Here is a 16,266-nt window from a genome sequence, read left to right on the forward strand (position 1 = left end):
ATCTCTTTCTCTCTGTAAGTTCAATGTAACCCCAAAGCAGTAATCCTTTTGCCGTTGGTTAGCAGAGTTTAGCAAGCCAGTCTACGTTGCAGCTCTTTTCCTATGCTTACCTGGTGACATTTTGTCTTTACCAAGAAGCGGATCATCATCTCTCTTACGCCTTATTTTTTAAGTCGTGTTCAGCTAAACTGGGTAATCATGGTTCTCTAGTCTTACATCATAATTGAATTATTTACTCTTTACTCATAACCTGTCTTTTCATGGTTATGACAATGGACATGGCCGCACCCCTACACTCCAAGTCCAGGAACTCAGACCCAACCTAGAATGAATGTTTTCTTTGATCATTAACTTGTCTCAAGCCTATGTTTCTCCCTAGTACGGTTACATGCTTATAACATGTAAGGAAAGCACACTTGTGCTCCTTTTCTAACCTATGCAGCCTTTGCACACCTTCTACAAGGAGGGGCACAGTCTGTTAAAACAACTTAAACCATCTCCTTAAACTTTCTATCAAATACCCTAACTTCCTAAAGGTATTTAAACCAAATTGGCAATTCCATAAAATCATTAATTCACCTAAACTATTATTTTTATGAAAGTTCACTTCACGTTGATCTGCAGGCAGATTGCCCACCAGAAGGGGCTGTCACCCAGGAAGTGAGCACACCAGGCTATGGCAATGACAGTCTTCCCAGGACAATCACACCAGGTCAGATATATGAGGACCATAATAGTGACAAACGGTGAAGGCACAGCAGGAGCAGGAAGCAATCCTGGGACAGAGCTCTGGGGCTGTGCCTCTCCAAGGTACACCCATCGCAGTGAGCAAAATGCTGGGCCATCTCCAGGAGGCTCACTTGCCCACTGTAGCTGCATGTGTGTGTGTGTGTGTGTGTGTGTGTGTGTGTGTGTGTGTGTGTGTGTGTGAATTGTTTGTTTCAGCTCAGGAGATATATATATATATATATATATATATATATATATATATATATATATATATATAAAATTTATATTTTGAGACACGGTCTCATAGCCTAGACTGACCTCGAGCTCACCATGTAACAGGATGATTTTTTGGTCTCCTGATCTTCCTACGTCACCTTCTGTCTCTCTTTCTCTGACACAGGGCTTCAGCTGTATAACCCAGGGTGGGCTGAGGGTGCAGCTTAGTGGTAAAGTGTCTAGCATGTATAAGGCCCTGAGTGTGATCCTTAGTGCTGACCCCCCCCATAATAATAAAACTAGTATATATTCTCTTTGTATATTGGTGTGTGTGTGTGTTCATATGTGCACAGGTGCACATGTATAATGAGTGCGTGTGGAGACCAGAGATCAGCCTGTCATGAGGTTACAGATGAGAGCCGTCCTGTTCTTCTAAAACAGTTTCTCATGGGTACCTTGAGTGTGTTGATTAGCCTGGCTGGCCAGTGTGCCCAGGGACCCCCCGCCCCAGTCTCTGACTCCCACTGCTGGGATTGCAGGCGTGTTACCCTATACCTGCCTTTCTATGTAGGCTCCCAGGGTCATACCAGGTCCTCTTGCTTGTGTGGCAGACAGTTCATTACCTGAGCCATCCCCCATTCCCAATATATATTCTTTAATAGGGGGAGGGCAGGGAAGTTGGGGTGCTCCTTGACTTTGCAGTCAGTATTATTTTGGTGAGATCCGTCTCACCTGTGCCTCTCTTTGCTTTCCAGGACTGTGTGCAGCTGAATCAGTACACGCTGAAGGATGAAATTGGAAAGGTAAATGTTCCAGGGGCTCTCGGCCACCTTTGTACCTGGACCAGGGATGTTCCTGACACCCTGGAGGGGATCAGTAGTGCCGGGAAGAGAGGGACCTTTGGAGGCAAGGCTGGTGGGGTGAAAGGGTTTTGTCATTAATAGTGTGTGTGTGTGTGTGTGTGTGTGTGTGTGTGTGTGGTGTGCGGTATATGTGTATGTGTGTGGTATGTGTGTGTGTGTGGTGTGTGTGTATGTGGTGTGTGTATGTGTGTGGTATGTGTGTGTGTGTGGTGTGTGTGTATGTGGTGTGTGTATGTGTGTGTGTTGTGTGTGCGGTATATGTGTGTGGTGTGTGTGTGGTGTGTGTGTGTGGAGTGGGTGTGTGTGGTATGTGTGGTGTGTGTGTGGTATGTGTGTAGTGTGTAGTGTGTATGTGTGTGGTATGTTTGTGTGTGGTATGTGTGTGGTATGTGTGTGTGGTGTGTGTATGTGTGTGGTGTGTGTGCGTGTGTGCGTGTGTAGTGTGTGTATGTGTGTGTGTGGTGTGGTGTGTGTGTGTGGTGTGTATGTGTGTGGTGTGTGTGTGTTGTGTGTGTAGTGTGTGTGTTGTGTGTGTGTGGTATGTGTGTACGTGTGTGTGTGGTGTGGTGTGTGTGTATGTGTGTGTGTGTGGTGTGTGTGTGCGTGTGTAGTGTTTGTGTGTATGTGTGTGTGGTGTGTATGTGTGTGGTGTGTGTGTGCGTGTGTAGTGTTTGTGTGTATGTGTGTGTGGTGTGTATGTGTGTGGTGTGTGTGTGCGTGTGTAGTGTTTGTGTGTATGTGTGTGTGGTGTGTATGTGTGTGGTGTGTGTAGTGTGTGTGGTATGTGTATATGTGTGTGTGTGTGTGTATGCGTGTGTGTAGGCTAAAGGTTTATGACAGATGTCTTTTCTCAGTACCTCTCCACCTTATTCTTGGAGACATGGTCTCTCACTGATCATGAAGCTCAGAGATTCTGCAAAACTAGCTGGCCAGAAGCCTGAGGTATTCTGTGTTGCCCACCCCCACCCAGCACTGAGATTATAGGTGGATTTTTACCTAATCAGCCATCTTACCAACCCTTCTTTCAAAAAAATACCTTTGAGATAGGGTCTCACTATGTAGCCCGGGCTAGTCTAGGACTCACACTGTAGACCAGGATGGCCTCAGACTCAGAGGTCCTCCTGCCTCTGCCTTCCAAGAGCCTGGACTGAAAGTGTGCAGCACCATGCCTAACCTATTTTTAATTTATAGTGTTAAAATTAGATGTGTTTCTACAGTTCAGAAAACTTCTGGAGAATTCCTCCATTGCCATGGCGATAGTCCCCATCACATTAATGGGCCTCCCCTTGCCCATCCGTTTTTGTTAGTATCACTGAGGGACTAGAAACTCAAACGCTAACAGAAGATATGTTAGCATCACTGGCCTAAGTATGCTAAGTGTAAGACCATAAGGAGTAGTGAGGACTGAAGCTAACTGGTAAGCCTTGGAGGAAGGCCCCCTGAGTGAAGCTGCTTAGATATGAGACCTGAGTGGTGTTGCAGGATATCTGATCACAAGAACCCAGAGATTGTGTTATTTACTGAAAAAAAAAAAAAGTTTTTCTGGCTGTGGTGTGGCTTAGCACACTTAGTACACACCTTAAATCCCAAACAATGAAGGCAAAGTTGTGTAGAATGAAGCACCCACATTTGAAGGTGATGTCTAATTGAGTGGCAGACAAAATGACGAATCAGAGGACTATTTGACAGAATAGGATCCGCCCAACTGTCTTGACAAGAGAGGGAAGGGAAGCTACTTAAGGGAGCAGTGCAGAGAGAAGGGGAGAGTTTTTCAGAGACAGGTTGAAGGGAGAGCATGCTAGACACAGGGGAAGACAGAAGGAGCCAGAGGAGGAGACAGGTGATTAGAACAGACTGCCAGAGTTAGTTTGAGGCTAAGCAAAGCAATTCAGTGGGAGGCCGAGAGAGAAGCCAGACTGAATCAGTCAGCTGGGAGAGGAGTTTTGAGCCAGAACAGCTCAGACTTCAGAAAGAGCTAACAAGGGTGAGCTTATTCAGCAGCAAGCCTCAGAGGCTGAGAACATTCTAGGCCTAGAGAAGAGGCTAGAAGCCTCCAGGACTGGGTGTTGGTTAGCAGGCAGAGGCAACAGCCTCACAGATAATATTTACATGTTCAGCAGAGTTTCCAGGTTTCTCAGACCCGGGTTTTTATCTTAGTTCTTCCCATTGAAATGTTAGCAGCTGATTTAGATTCCAGACATGGCAAGTCCAACAGAGTGCAGTCTCAGTCAGTACGCTTGCCCAGTGAGCTGCAGTCTGTAGCCTGGCAGAGTCCTCATCTCATACAGCATGGCTTCTGGCTACTACATCATATGCATCTCTTTGTCCAGGGCTCCTATGGCGTTGTCAAGCTGGCCTACAATGAAAATGACAATACTTATTATGTGAGTATCCCCATCCCATCTAAAGGAAAGCCCCTTTCCCAGCACTCAGCTCCCAGCACTCAGCTCTCAGCACTCAGCTCCTAGCACTCAGCTCTCAGCACTCAGCTCCCAGCACTCAGCTCCTAGTACTCAGCTCCCACTACTCAGTTCCCACCATTCAGTTCTTAGCACTCAGCTCCCAGCACTCAGCTCCCACTACTCAGTTCCCACCATTCAGTTCTTAGCACTCAGCTCCCAGCACTCAGCACTCAGCACTCAGCTCCCAGCTCTCAGCTCTGATTGAGGTTTGGGTATTTATTCCCCCATTTTATTCTTAGGTCATTTAGGCGGAAACAACACCAGATGGCCTGGTGTCTTCCGTACCTCTTTCACAGTCCCCAAACAAGTCAATAGATGAGCCCTTGTAATTGAGGCTCTGGAGTAGGTGGTGTCGGTTCAGATGTAAGCCAACAGCACGACTTTGGGCAGGCAGCCATCATACCCTTCTTTGGCCCATTGCTCTGGTTCTGGCTCACTGTCTGACCCAGTGGCACGAGTCATGAGCTTTGTGCTTCCCAGCTGAGTCTGCTGACAAGGAACCTCGGGCGTACGCCAGGCTTGGCACTGGCACAACTCCAGGTGTCTTGTCTCCACGTAGCCCAGTAGCAGCTTGCTCCTGCTGGTGATGCGAGGCGCTCACTACCCTGTCCTGAGGTGCCAAGGGCCTGGGAGTTCAGTGAGGCTGGAGAGGAGAGAACCTAGTTATCTCCTTTAACTGGACTTGGGGGTCTGTTCTTCTGCAGGCAATGAAAGTGCTGTCCAAAAAGAAGCTGATCCGACAGGCCGGCTTTCCACGTGAGTGTTGCTGACCTTTGTTCTAAGGTGTGGGGACAGAGCCAGGTGAATGTGATGTCCCGCAGAGAGACTCTGGGAAGACACCACATCCCATACAGGACCTCCCCTGAGAGCTCATTTGTTTTCATGTAAGACTTTGGAAGCTGAGTTTGAGGGCAGGAGAGATGGCTCAGCAGAAAAGGCACTTGCCCCAAGACTGATCACCTGAGTTTGATTCCTAAGGCCCGGCAAGGGCAGGACAGAACCCACTCCTACACGTTGTCCTCTGACCTTCACATTCGTTCTGTGGCGTATGCACCCCAGAATAAATAAATAATCAAAAAGCTGAACCTGGAGTTACCAGTGTCTTTGTTTCTTTTCCTGGTGTCCTGATCAAAGACTGACAAAATCAATTTAAGGAGGAAATCTTTCACTTTGGCTGCTATTTGGGACTTCAAAGAAGAGCTTGAGGCGGCTGGTTACATTGTATCCAGAGTCAGGAAGCAGAGAAGAATGAATGCTAGTGTTTAGCACCCTTCTCTGCTTATGTATACCAGGATTCCCACCTAGGGAATGGTGCCACCCAGGGTGGGCAAGTCCTTCTCACCTCAATTAGTGCATCAAAGAAAATCCTCCAGAGGCCATCTCTCAGGTGATTCTAGATTCTTTCTAGTTACCAGTATCAATCGTCACAACTTAGAACCCAGCAACTTCTCTCTAGTGTCCAAGAGAATGAAAGAGACACAAAGCTTATCTGCGCATGCGGGCTAGTAATGCTATTCGCAATATCCGTGGAGTGGAAGCAACTCTAGTGGCCTATTAAGTAAGATGTGTATGCATATGGTGGATTAATATGTAGCCATCAAAGGGTAATAATGTTTGCTATTCCGTGAGTGAAAGTGTGCTAAGCGAAAGAGACCAGACACAAAACATCACTTACTGTACAAAAGCCATTTATGTAAGTACATTAGCAGGAGGACGAATCGGAATTTTGGAAAGAGCAACAACATATTCTGCAGCTACCTGGTGGCAGTGGTACTTAAAAAACCTCCAAGATAATCAGAGTGCATGGAACACAAGCCTGGAACCCTAGCACTCAGGATGTGAAGGGAGGAGGGTCAGGTACAAGGCTAGCCCCATGACACCCTCTTGCAAAAAAACCACACACATGAAAAGGAAGAATAATTTTAAAAAGTAGGCCACTGGGGCTGGAGAGATGGCTCAGAGGTTAAGAGCACTGCCTGCTCTTCCAGAGGTCCTGAGTTCAAATCCCAGCAACCACATGGTGGCTCACAACCATCTGTAATGGGATCTGATGCCTTCTTCTGGTGTCTGATGACAGTGACACTGTGCTCACATAAAAAAAAAAATTAAAAAAAAAAGTAGGCCACTAAAACACATTACAAATGTTGAATTTTTTTAACAGTTAAATATTGGGCTTGGCATGGTGGTGTACACTTCTTTAATCTTAGCACTTGGCAGGCAGAAGTAGGTGAATGTGAGTTCAAGGCCAGCTTGGTCTATATAGTGATCTCCAGGATAGCAACACTTGCATCAAAAGTAAAATACTAATGGAGCCAGGGAGATAGCTCAGTGGCTAAAGTGCTTGTCATGTAGATGGAGTTTGGATTCCCAGAGCTCAGTTAGTCACTGGTGATGGTACCCAGGAAGCCAGGCTGCAGGTGGGCGTGGCAGCCACCTGTCGTCCGGGTCACCACACATCTGTTTCTCTGTGGCAAACTACTCTGGGCTAGCCTCAGACCTTTGGATCCTCCCGCTCAGCTTCCTGACGGATGTCAGGTGTGCTCCTCCCGTGTCCCACGCTGAGGCTAACTCAGCCCCTTTCCTTGCACACCCTTTTCAGCAGCTGCATCTGCCCGTCTTCCTTGCCCAGGCTTGGTCACAGCTGCGTTCTGTTTCGCTGATCCTGCATTCTCACACGGGTGCAGATGTAACGGGTCTGACTGTTGGGCTTCACATTCTCTCGTGTCCACTGAGTAACACCCCATCCTGGCACAGCTAGCTCATCTTTTCTCTCATTGACTGTCTTTTTGTTTCCTCTCCTTGGCTCTCTGGGGCACCCGTAACCATTTCTATGCACGGAGGAGAGGGATAATGTTTGGGTCTGTTTTATGCAGTGTGAAAACTGGGCCCCCAATTTTTTTTTTTTTTTGGTTAGGTTTGGTTTTTGGTTATATGTGGTTCTTCTTTTCCTTTTGAGACAGCATCTTGTGTAATTCAGACTGGCCTTCTCCTACTTGCTTTGTAGTAAAGGATGACCTTGAACTTCTGATTTTCCTGCCTCTCCCCTCCAAATACTAAGAGTTTAGCGGTACATCACCACACTGTGTTTTATGCGGCACTGGGATTCATCCCAGGACTCTGTGCGTGTTAGGCAAGCATTCTACCCGCTTAGCTACACCCCAAACACATCCCTGGGATGGTGAGGGAGGTGGGCAGGACCAGCATCCTCAGTGAGTTTCTGTCACTTTGGGTTGGGCCTGTGACAGGAAAGGGATTTACAGGATGAACGAGAGGCCCGGGGAATTCCGCCTCCCTGATTTCCGGTAGCAGGGGAATTGTCAAGAGCAGATGCCTTCTGCAGAGGAAGGTCTCTGCCCTAATTCTTTGTGCTTCCTGCAGGTCGCCCCCCACCTCGAGGTACTCGCCCAGCTCCAGGGGGCTGCATCCAGCCCAGGGGCCCCATTGAGCAGGTGTATCAGGAAATTGCCATCCTCAAGAAGCTGGATCACCCCAACGTGGTGAAGCTGGTGGAGGTGAGGAGGGAGGGAGGGCAGGGCTGATGGTCTAGCCCTGGCTTTGGTAATATCTAGACCCTTCACTGCTAGGATTCCTAGAGTCAAGTCATAGTAGACAGCTTCCTCAAGGCTGAGGAACTTGCTTCCTTTGGTTCTTTTTTTTTTTTCCCCGGAGCTGGGGACCGAACCCAGGGCCTTGCGCTTCCTAGGTAAGCGCTCTACCACTGAGCTAAATCCCCAGCCCCAGGAACTTGCTTCCTTGAAGCTGCCTTTCACCGCCATTTTACAGATGCAAAAGTTGAGGCTGAGAGTTCCAAGGCTTGCCCTTTACCTACCTTCCTCTCCCTCTCCCTCTTTATTTATTTGTTTATTATATATAAGTACACTGTCGCTGTCTTCAGACACACCAGAAGAGGGCATCGGATCTCATTACAGATTTGTTGTGAGCCACCATGTGGTTGCTGGGATTTGAACTCAGGACCTGATTAGTGCTCTTAACCGCTGAGCCATCTCTCCAGTCCCTACTTCTTTCTCTCTGAAGTTAGTTGTTTTTCTACTATACCTGCAGGTAGCTGGGCCACAGAAGTAGCTACACATACAAACCAGGGAAGTCCCATGAGATAACTCAGTGGGCAAAGGCACTTGGCTCCTGATGATAGAAGCCCAAGGATTTGGGTTCGATCCCCAGAACCCACATAAAGGTGTAATGTGCATAAACACACACAAGACAAAAACAACCACAGCTTAAACAACCGTAAACAATAGCGCTGGGGATAGTAGTACCTACTTTTAATCCCAGCACTCAGAAGGCAGAGGGAGTCGGATCTCTTGTGAATTTGAGGTGGCCCTCGTAGATATAATGAATTCCAGGCCAGCCAGGGCTACATAGCAAGAGCTCGTCGCAAAAACAAACAAAGCAGTAAGAAAGCGGGAATGTGTTCCAGTGAGCCCTCCTCTGTAAACATGGGAGGAGCCAGGTTCAGCCCGCACTATATTTAGCCAACCTTTGCTTCAGTGTTACCAGTTCTCAGGTTTGGTTTGGTTTTTGTCTCAAGATGACTTGATGAACTTTAAACATTCTGGAAAACTCCTGTGTTGGCTTTTAGTCATTGTAACGAATTCTTGGAAAAACAACTTAATACAGAGAAAGATCGATCTAGGCTGGAGGCTGTTTGCAGAGGGTGTTCAGCTGGCTTCTTCGTGTTGAGTCTGAGGCCAAGCTGTACTGTGGTAGCCAGGGAGGGGGTGAGACCTGTGTGTGTTGGGGTTGGGGACAGTGCATGCTGCCTGGGAATGTGTGCCAGGGGGACGTTATCGATAACCCAGCCTAAAGGTTTGCCAGCTCACTCACACTGGTTACATTGATTCCTGTGTATCCCATTAACCTATAAACCAGCGCCAGACACACCTGGACTCTCAACGCTCGAGATGGAGATTAGAGATTCAGAAGGTCAGGGTCAGCCTGCCGTCCGAGCAGTCCTGTCTCAACCAAACCAGCAAACCCCAAAGTCAAAACCATAAAATGACAGCATTTTAAATTCTTTATTAAGTTCTTGAAAAACAGTAACCCTGTTGTATATGACTAAGAGAGGTATGTTTTTACAAAAAGCAACTTTGTGGGTGTGTGAGTGCGCACGTGTGCACATGCCTGTGGAGAGCAGAAGCCAGTCTTTGGTGTCATTCCTCAGGAAGTAATGAGCTCACCAACAAGGCTAGGCTATCTGGCCAGCAGCCCCCAGGGATCCGCCCGTCTCTGTCTTCTAAGCATGTGCCACCATGCTTCACTTTTTAAAAGGATTTATTATTTAATTTCTAATTATGTCTATATGGGGGGGTGGTATGTGCATGCCGGTGCCAGAGACGTCAGATCCCCTAGAACTGGAGTTACAGGTGGTTGTGTGAGGTGGATGCTGGGAATTGAACTCTACTGTGGAGACGGGGTTTCCCTGAGTAGCCCTGGCTGTGCGGGAACTGGCTCTATAGACCAGGCTGGCCTCCAACTCACAGAAACCCACCTGCCTCTACCTCCCGAGTGCTGGGATTGAAGGAGGGCACCACCACAGCCTGGCTCAGGTACAGGCTCTTCGTTTTAGAGTCATCTCTCTAGCGGTTACCAGGTTTGTTACATTGACTCTGGGGGCTGGACTAAAGTCTGTGTTTGTAAGGCAAGCACTTTACCACTTTACTGACTGAGTCTGCTATCCCTAGCATAGAAAAAAAAAGGATGTATTTTATACATTGTTGCTGCTGCTGCTACTGTTGTTGCTCTTCTTCGTTAATGTTGACTTTCTGTTTTTTAAGATTTTTATTTTATGAATATAAGTACACTGTTGCTATCTTCAGACACACCAGAAGAGGGCATTGGATCCCATTACAGATGGTTGTGAGCCACCATGTGGTTGCTGGGATTTGAACTCAGGACCTCTGGAAGAGCAGTCAGTGCTCTTAACCGCTGAGCCATCTCTCCAGCCCTAATGTTGACTTTCAATTAGCAATAATCGCGCCTTGGATAAACCTCATTGGCTACGATACTGCCACTGCGCAAAGCTTAATGTTGACTTTCTAAAAGGCATCTAGACTCTCTGCTTTGGCCTTCAGCCTCTGGTGACGCTGTCTTGTGCCTTCTGGACAGTGGATACCAGTAGGGAAGGACAGTGAAAGGCCAGTGGTGTCTTAGTCTGAAAGTATAAATAGTTTTTATCTCGTAGACCCTCTGAAGGTGACTTGGGGAGTCCACAGGAGGTGCAGATCCAATCTGGAGCCCCTCGGGTCAAGGTTGTCACCTAAAGGATTGTGTCAACTGTCTGAATGAGGCAGGGAGGACTTTGTGGAGAAAATAATCTTTGAAATGGCCTTAGCTATTCCTTGGTTAGCAGAGACAACAGGGAAGGACATTGCGAAGGTGGGGGCGGCACATGTGTAAGGGTCCCGAGCCTCTGTGGAGAACCTTCCCTTCCCTTTGGGATTGGGGCGCCATGGTCACTCTGCCTGGAGACCCATGGCCATGGAACTCTGCGTGCGTCCTGGGTCTGACTTTCCCTCACAGGAGGGCTCAGAGTTCCGGATGGAATGGCCAGGTGGTGTGCCTGTGGTCTTGTGCATCTAGGGTGCTGGGGAAGGTGTGTGATGTGGAAGAGACAGGCAGCTTAGTCTAGTTGGGGGTCCTGCCCATCCATGTCTCTCTCCCCAAAAGAGAGAAGAGAGTAGCTGTAAGCGGTTACCTTTTGTCCTAAGGCCATGCTGTGTTCCCGATCTCAATCCCCCAATGCTGGAGTCGGCCATCTTAGCGGAAGCCCCATGGAGCATGGCCTGAGGTAGCACTGAGTCCTAGTGGGATCTTTTTCTCCCCAGTACCCCGTGCATCTGACCCAACTCAGCAAGGCCACACAATCATTCTGTTTATATATCAGTGTTTCTTAGGTACCTACTGTGTGCCCAAGGCAGTACTGGACATCACCAAGAAAGTGAACAAGCTTGAGGCTGCCCATTGAAGAGAGGCAGGAGCAGGCATGGAGACATGTCCTGGTTGGGTTGGGAGGAATGGGTCCACTTCTTGAGTTCAAGTGGAGCTTAAGTTTTACCCTGAAACCCAGGGCATGTCCTAGGAGATGGGCTGGATTGGCATCTGGGAGTGGGGCATTTCTGGGGAGAATTTACTCCTCCCTGCTCTTCTTCTCTTCAGTCTGTTCCAGACATTGAGGATGGGTGCACTTGGCTCTCACACTCTGGAAATTTCTGTCTTTTGTCTTGACTAACAAAAAGGGTGGGAAGTGCTCCCTCCCATGAGTGGGGAGTGCTCCCTCCGGAGGGTGTGAGGTGCTCCTTCTATGGGTGTGAAGTGCTCCCTCCTGTGGGTTGGGAATGCCCCCCTTGAGGATGGGAAGTGTTCCCCCTGTGAGTGTGAAGTGCTCCCTCCTGAGGGTGTGAAGTGCTCCCTCCTAGGTTTATAAGTGCTCCCCCTGTGAATGGGAGTCCTCCCCCCTGTGAGTGTGAAGTGCTCCCTCCTGAGGGTGTGAAGTGTTCCCTCTGTGGGTGGGAAGTCCCGTCCCCCCTTACCCCCCCACCCCGCCCAAGGTGGGAATGTTCCCCTTCCCCTCACTCATATTTGTTCTTTCTTTCCTTGCTCCTGTCCCTGGGTGGCTGTGCTGTCAGGTCCTGGATGACCCTAACGAGGACCATCTGTACATGGGTAAGATTGCTTCCTTCCATCCACCCTGAAGCAGCTAGCTGCATTTGCCAGTGCCTGGGCGTCCTCTCCGGATAGCTGTAGCCCTGGAACCACCAAGGACAGGTTCCTCTTTCCTGGTCCAGGTGCACCCCATAGGAGCCCACACATCTGGTTTAAAGCAGGGCATAGCAAGGAGTTCTTGCTGGGACTTTTTTTTTTTCAGTTTGCCAAGCCATGACTGTTTATTAACTGACCAGATTATAAAAATACCACGGGCAATACCTTAGTTCATCGTCTAATAAGCCTGTTTATCTGGTCTTCCCTGTTGCCAGGATCTCCACCTTTTACAGAGTGAGTTGTCTTTTTGTTCATTGCACCTCGTGGGGAAGATAGTTTGAAGGGCCATAGAAAGTTATTTGCTTCCTTGAAGCGTTTCCCAACTGTATAGATCTCATGAATTAGATCCTCCGTGCAGATGATGCCAAATTTACCAGGAGATTGAGCAATCAAGGAGTTATAACTATCTGTCAAGGCTTTTTATTGATTTCACCATAGCCTCGCTTGTAGATGAGCTCATTTACTGACTTCATGTTGGGGTATCCCCATGCAATGTGCGGTTCCACAATCCTCAACATGTAAACTGAAGCTTTGTTGAGCTTAACAAAGGTGCCATTGAGGATCTGCTGGAGACAGCAGTTACAACACCTTGCACACCTTTGGGCTAACTCCACTGGTGCCTCGGATCCTGGTGACAAAGGCTAATTCTGGTTCTGAGGGCGCATAGAAGTTCCCAGCATTCCTTGCAATCCTAGCCATGCGAATCTCAGTCCAGTCCTTCTGCCTGCACTCCTTGTGAGAGTGCTTTGCCCTCTCCTAGATGAGCTTCCTCCTTGCCTTTCACAGTGCTTCAGGACAAACTTCTTCCTCAGGTGCCTCACCTTCAACTCTTCACTTTTCTTAAGGGTTTCTGGCTCAGCAGGAATCTTTTTCTTCTTAAGGGTTCCTGGCTAGCGGCAACCTTCTTTTTCTTCTGTGGTGCAGCCTCCGCAGTTCCAGAGCTTGCTGGGACCTTTAACATCTAGATCTCTTTCTTTTTTTTTTTTTTTTTTTTTTTTTTTGGTTCTTTTTTTCGGAGCTGGGGATCGAACCCAGGGCCTTGTGCTTCCTAGGCAAGCGCTCTACCACTGAGCTAAATCCCCAACCCCAACATCTAGATCTCTTATGTGTTCATTTGTGGCTCTATATTGAGCACCTACTGTGTACTCACACCTGTTCTAGGCACCGAGGACAGCATGATCAGAAAGAGGAGAGCTTTATAGCTGCTATCCTAGACAGGAAAGATAGTGTCGGTAATTAGATAAATGAGAAGTTTAGATATTTTGAGGGCAGTTAATTAGGGTGATGTCAGGGACAGTGGACACACCACATCACATAGGAGATGAGCATCAAACACCCGAATGTCAAAGATCTGGCCACGTTAATGTGGGGAAGGGCAGCTGGGCAGAGGGAGGAACAGGCAGAAAAGCCCTAAGGCTTTAAGAACTTCAAAAATAAAAAGGTTGGTGCTAGACAAGTAGGGAGAGGGGCCAGGAGTAAGAACGGTGAGTTTGGGAAGCCTCATGGGACCCTCAGAGACCTGGGGACAATTCCAGACAAAAGCCCAGCTGTGTCGTCAGAGACTCATTTATAAATGGTGAGGACATCAGGGATGGTGGCACACGCCTTTAATCCCAGCACTGAGGAGCAGAGGCAAAGGATCTATATTTGTGTGTGCCAGACCAGCCAGAGGCTGCAGAGTGAGACCCCTGAAGGAAGGGGCAAAATTAGAAATGAGTCAATTTAAAGAAAAACAGGAGAACATACAGTTCAGTGGCAGCATGCTTGTCTCAGATGTGCAAGGTCTGGGTTCTGTCCCCAAGGCCCTGTGTGTGTGTGTGTCTGTTTGTGCATTTGTGGTGTGTAGTGTTTATATGTGGTATAAGAGTGTGGTGCATGTGTGTGTGCATGTGTGTGATGTAGTATTTGTATACGGTATGAGAGTGTGGTGTGTGTGTGAGTGTGAGTGTATGTATGTGTGATGTCTGTGTGTTTCTCTGAGTTTGTGTATCTCAGAGAGAGAGAGAGAGAGAGAGAGAGAGAGAGAGAGAGAGAGAGTGTTCCATTCCTGGGGTTCAAACCCGAAGCCCAATGTATGCTATGCCAGCATTGCTCTATATCATTGAAATCCCCAGATACAGCTTTGGAGACAGGACTCCCTGAGTTGACTAGGTTACTCTTATATTCACTCTATAGCCCCAGCTGGCCTTAGCTCCTTAAGTAGCAGGGATTAGAGACTTGCACCATCAGGCACAACATTTCCTTGACTATTCTGAGTCCTAGAAATAAAGTCCAAGTAGGCCCTGGGCCAGCAGGCTGTCCGTTTCCTCCTCGGTAGCGAGCACTTTGCAATGTTGAGCAGCCTGTGTTCAGCAGACTGTGCTGTCGTCTCCTCAGTCCTCCCTGGAGGTGGGGTAGGTGAGGAGGCGGGAGGTGGATTCACTGTGCCTCGAGATGACAGCTTCTCCCTTCTCTTCCCCACAGTGTTTGAACTGGTCAACCAAGGGTGAGTGTTTGTCTCCCAGGCCCAGTGCCAGGCTTTTGCACTTGAAGGCTGAGGGAAGGGAGCTGGGCTCTGAGGGAGAGAGTGGGCCAGGGCTGGCTGCATCTGGTTTATATTGTTTACACGCAGTGTCCCGCCCTTTCAGGCCTGTGATGGAAGTTCCCACCCTCAAGCCACTGTCTGAAGACCAGGCCCGGTTCTACTTCCAAGATCTGATCAAAGGCATTGAGTACTGTAAGCCACACCCTGGGGGTGGGGTGGGGGTGGGGAGAGCCGCCGCTCCTCTGGGAAAGTTAGCATCACAGCCAGTGGGTAGGAATGGAAAGTATCTCTTTTCCCTGCTGGAGCAAAGGAGGAGGGTGGGGACACAGGACTGTGTGGGCCACAGACGGGGCTGTCCCTGGGCAGTAGAAGAACATATAGGCTTCTGCACATGGAGGCTCAGTGTCTTCCCTCCGGAGCTCTCTACCTCTTTCACCCATTTTTACGATGAGAATAACCTCTTTATTAACAGATTGTGATAGACTGCAAAGACAGTCTATTTGGAATTGGGGGCAGTGTCTTTCATTGGCCCGGGGCTCACAAGCGAGGCTGGCCAGTGAGGCCTCGTGTGGGGATTACAAGTGCACACCACGCTCAGCTGGTTTTGTGTTTTTGTTTTGGCCTCCAAATGGGTGCTGGGGACCAAACTCGGATCTCATGCCTTTGAGCACTTTACTGACTGAGCCATCTGCCTTGCACACTGGTGTCTTTCAAGAATCCAGCCCTTTCTATGGAGACCAGGCATAGCGAGGGTTCCATTTGCATAATCTCCCTCCCCATCCAGCTCCCTGGGATGGGGGTCCTGTTATCCTCCTGCTACCCTCATCTGTGAGAAAAAGTCTCTGTTGCTACCAATGGCTCTGTTGGGTTCTTGTTGCCCATTGGTGACTTTTACCCCTGCCGCCCTAGTATATGGGATAGTTGTCTCTTTTTTTTTTGGAGATAGGGTTTTTCTGGCTATCCTGGAACTCACTATGTAGACCAGGCTGGTCTCAAACTCACAGCGGTCTGTTAGCCTCTGCTGGGATTAAAGGCATACACCACCACTGCCCGCACCCCACCCCACCCCATCCCACCCCACCCTTTTTTTTTAAACATTTATTTATTTATTATGAGTACACTGTAGCTATCTTCAGACACACCAGAAGAGGGCATCAGATCCCATTACAGATGGTTGTGAGCCACCATGTGGTTGCTGGGAATTGAACTCAGGACCTCTAGGAAGAGCAGTCAGTACTCTTAACCACTGAGCCATCTCTCCAGCCCGCTCCCATCCCCCTTGGTTTTGACATTTAATCAGGATAAATGTGGTAGAGCGAAGTCCTAAACCTTTGCTCTTTCTACACCACCAAGTTCATCATTACCCTAGGCTGGGACTTCCAGACCATACATAGTATTGTCTGATGCGTGTGTCCACCGAGAAGCTAAGGCCCACGTTCTGTGCAGTGGTTCATCCTTCAGGAGCCTGGCTTAGGTTGCCTTGCTGGCCATGATGAGCCTTAGCCATTGGTTAGGGGAGTTGTGCTTGACTGTTACAGGTCCCAGTGTGCCTGGCTGGAAGCCCAAGTCAACAAAAACTATTTATAGGCTGTGCCAGGTGGTTAAACATCGCTATCGATGGTTGGTGTGTTGAGGGTGATGTAAAGGTCCTTAAAGGCGCTCTCCCCTTGTCTTTCCTAGCATGTCTGGGGAG

The 16,266-nt window shown here is 48.5% G+C and overlaps 1 protein-coding gene and 2 pseudogenes across 10 annotated transcripts in view; 1 reads left to right on the forward strand and 2 right to left on the reverse strand.

Moving 5' to 3' along the window:
- Camkk2 (calcium/calmodulin-dependent protein kinase kinase 2) overlaps positions 1 to 16,266 on the forward strand; it is a 53,892-nt gene that overhangs the window by 18,755 nt on the left and 18,871 nt on the right. For 9 of the 10 annotated variants that reach the window (XM_039089814.2, XM_039089816.2, XM_039089812.2 and 6 more), the window contains 7 exon segments: positions 1,701 to 1,748; positions 4,139 to 4,192; positions 4,975 to 5,026; positions 7,649 to 7,782; positions 11,917 to 11,953; positions 14,513 to 14,534; positions 14,677 to 14,765. In XM_039089814.2, the coding sequence (XP_038945742.1) occupies positions 1,701 to 1,748; positions 4,139 to 4,192; positions 4,975 to 5,026; positions 7,649 to 7,782; positions 11,917 to 11,953; positions 14,513 to 14,534; positions 14,677 to 14,765 (436 nt within the window). 10 annotated transcript variants of the gene reach the window in all.
- On the reverse strand, positions 10,237 to 10,313 carry LOC120096090 (U4 spliceosomal RNA; annotated as a pseudogene).
- LOC134481312 (large ribosomal subunit protein uL30-like) lies at positions 11,864 to 13,226 on the reverse strand (annotated as a pseudogene).

This window comes from Rattus norvegicus, chromosome 12, assembly GCF_036323735.1.
Source record: "Rattus norvegicus strain BN/NHsdMcwi chromosome 12, GRCr8, whole genome shotgun sequence".
In the NCBI taxonomy this organism is placed as follows: Eukaryota; Metazoa; Chordata; class Mammalia; order Rodentia; family Muridae; genus Rattus; species Rattus norvegicus.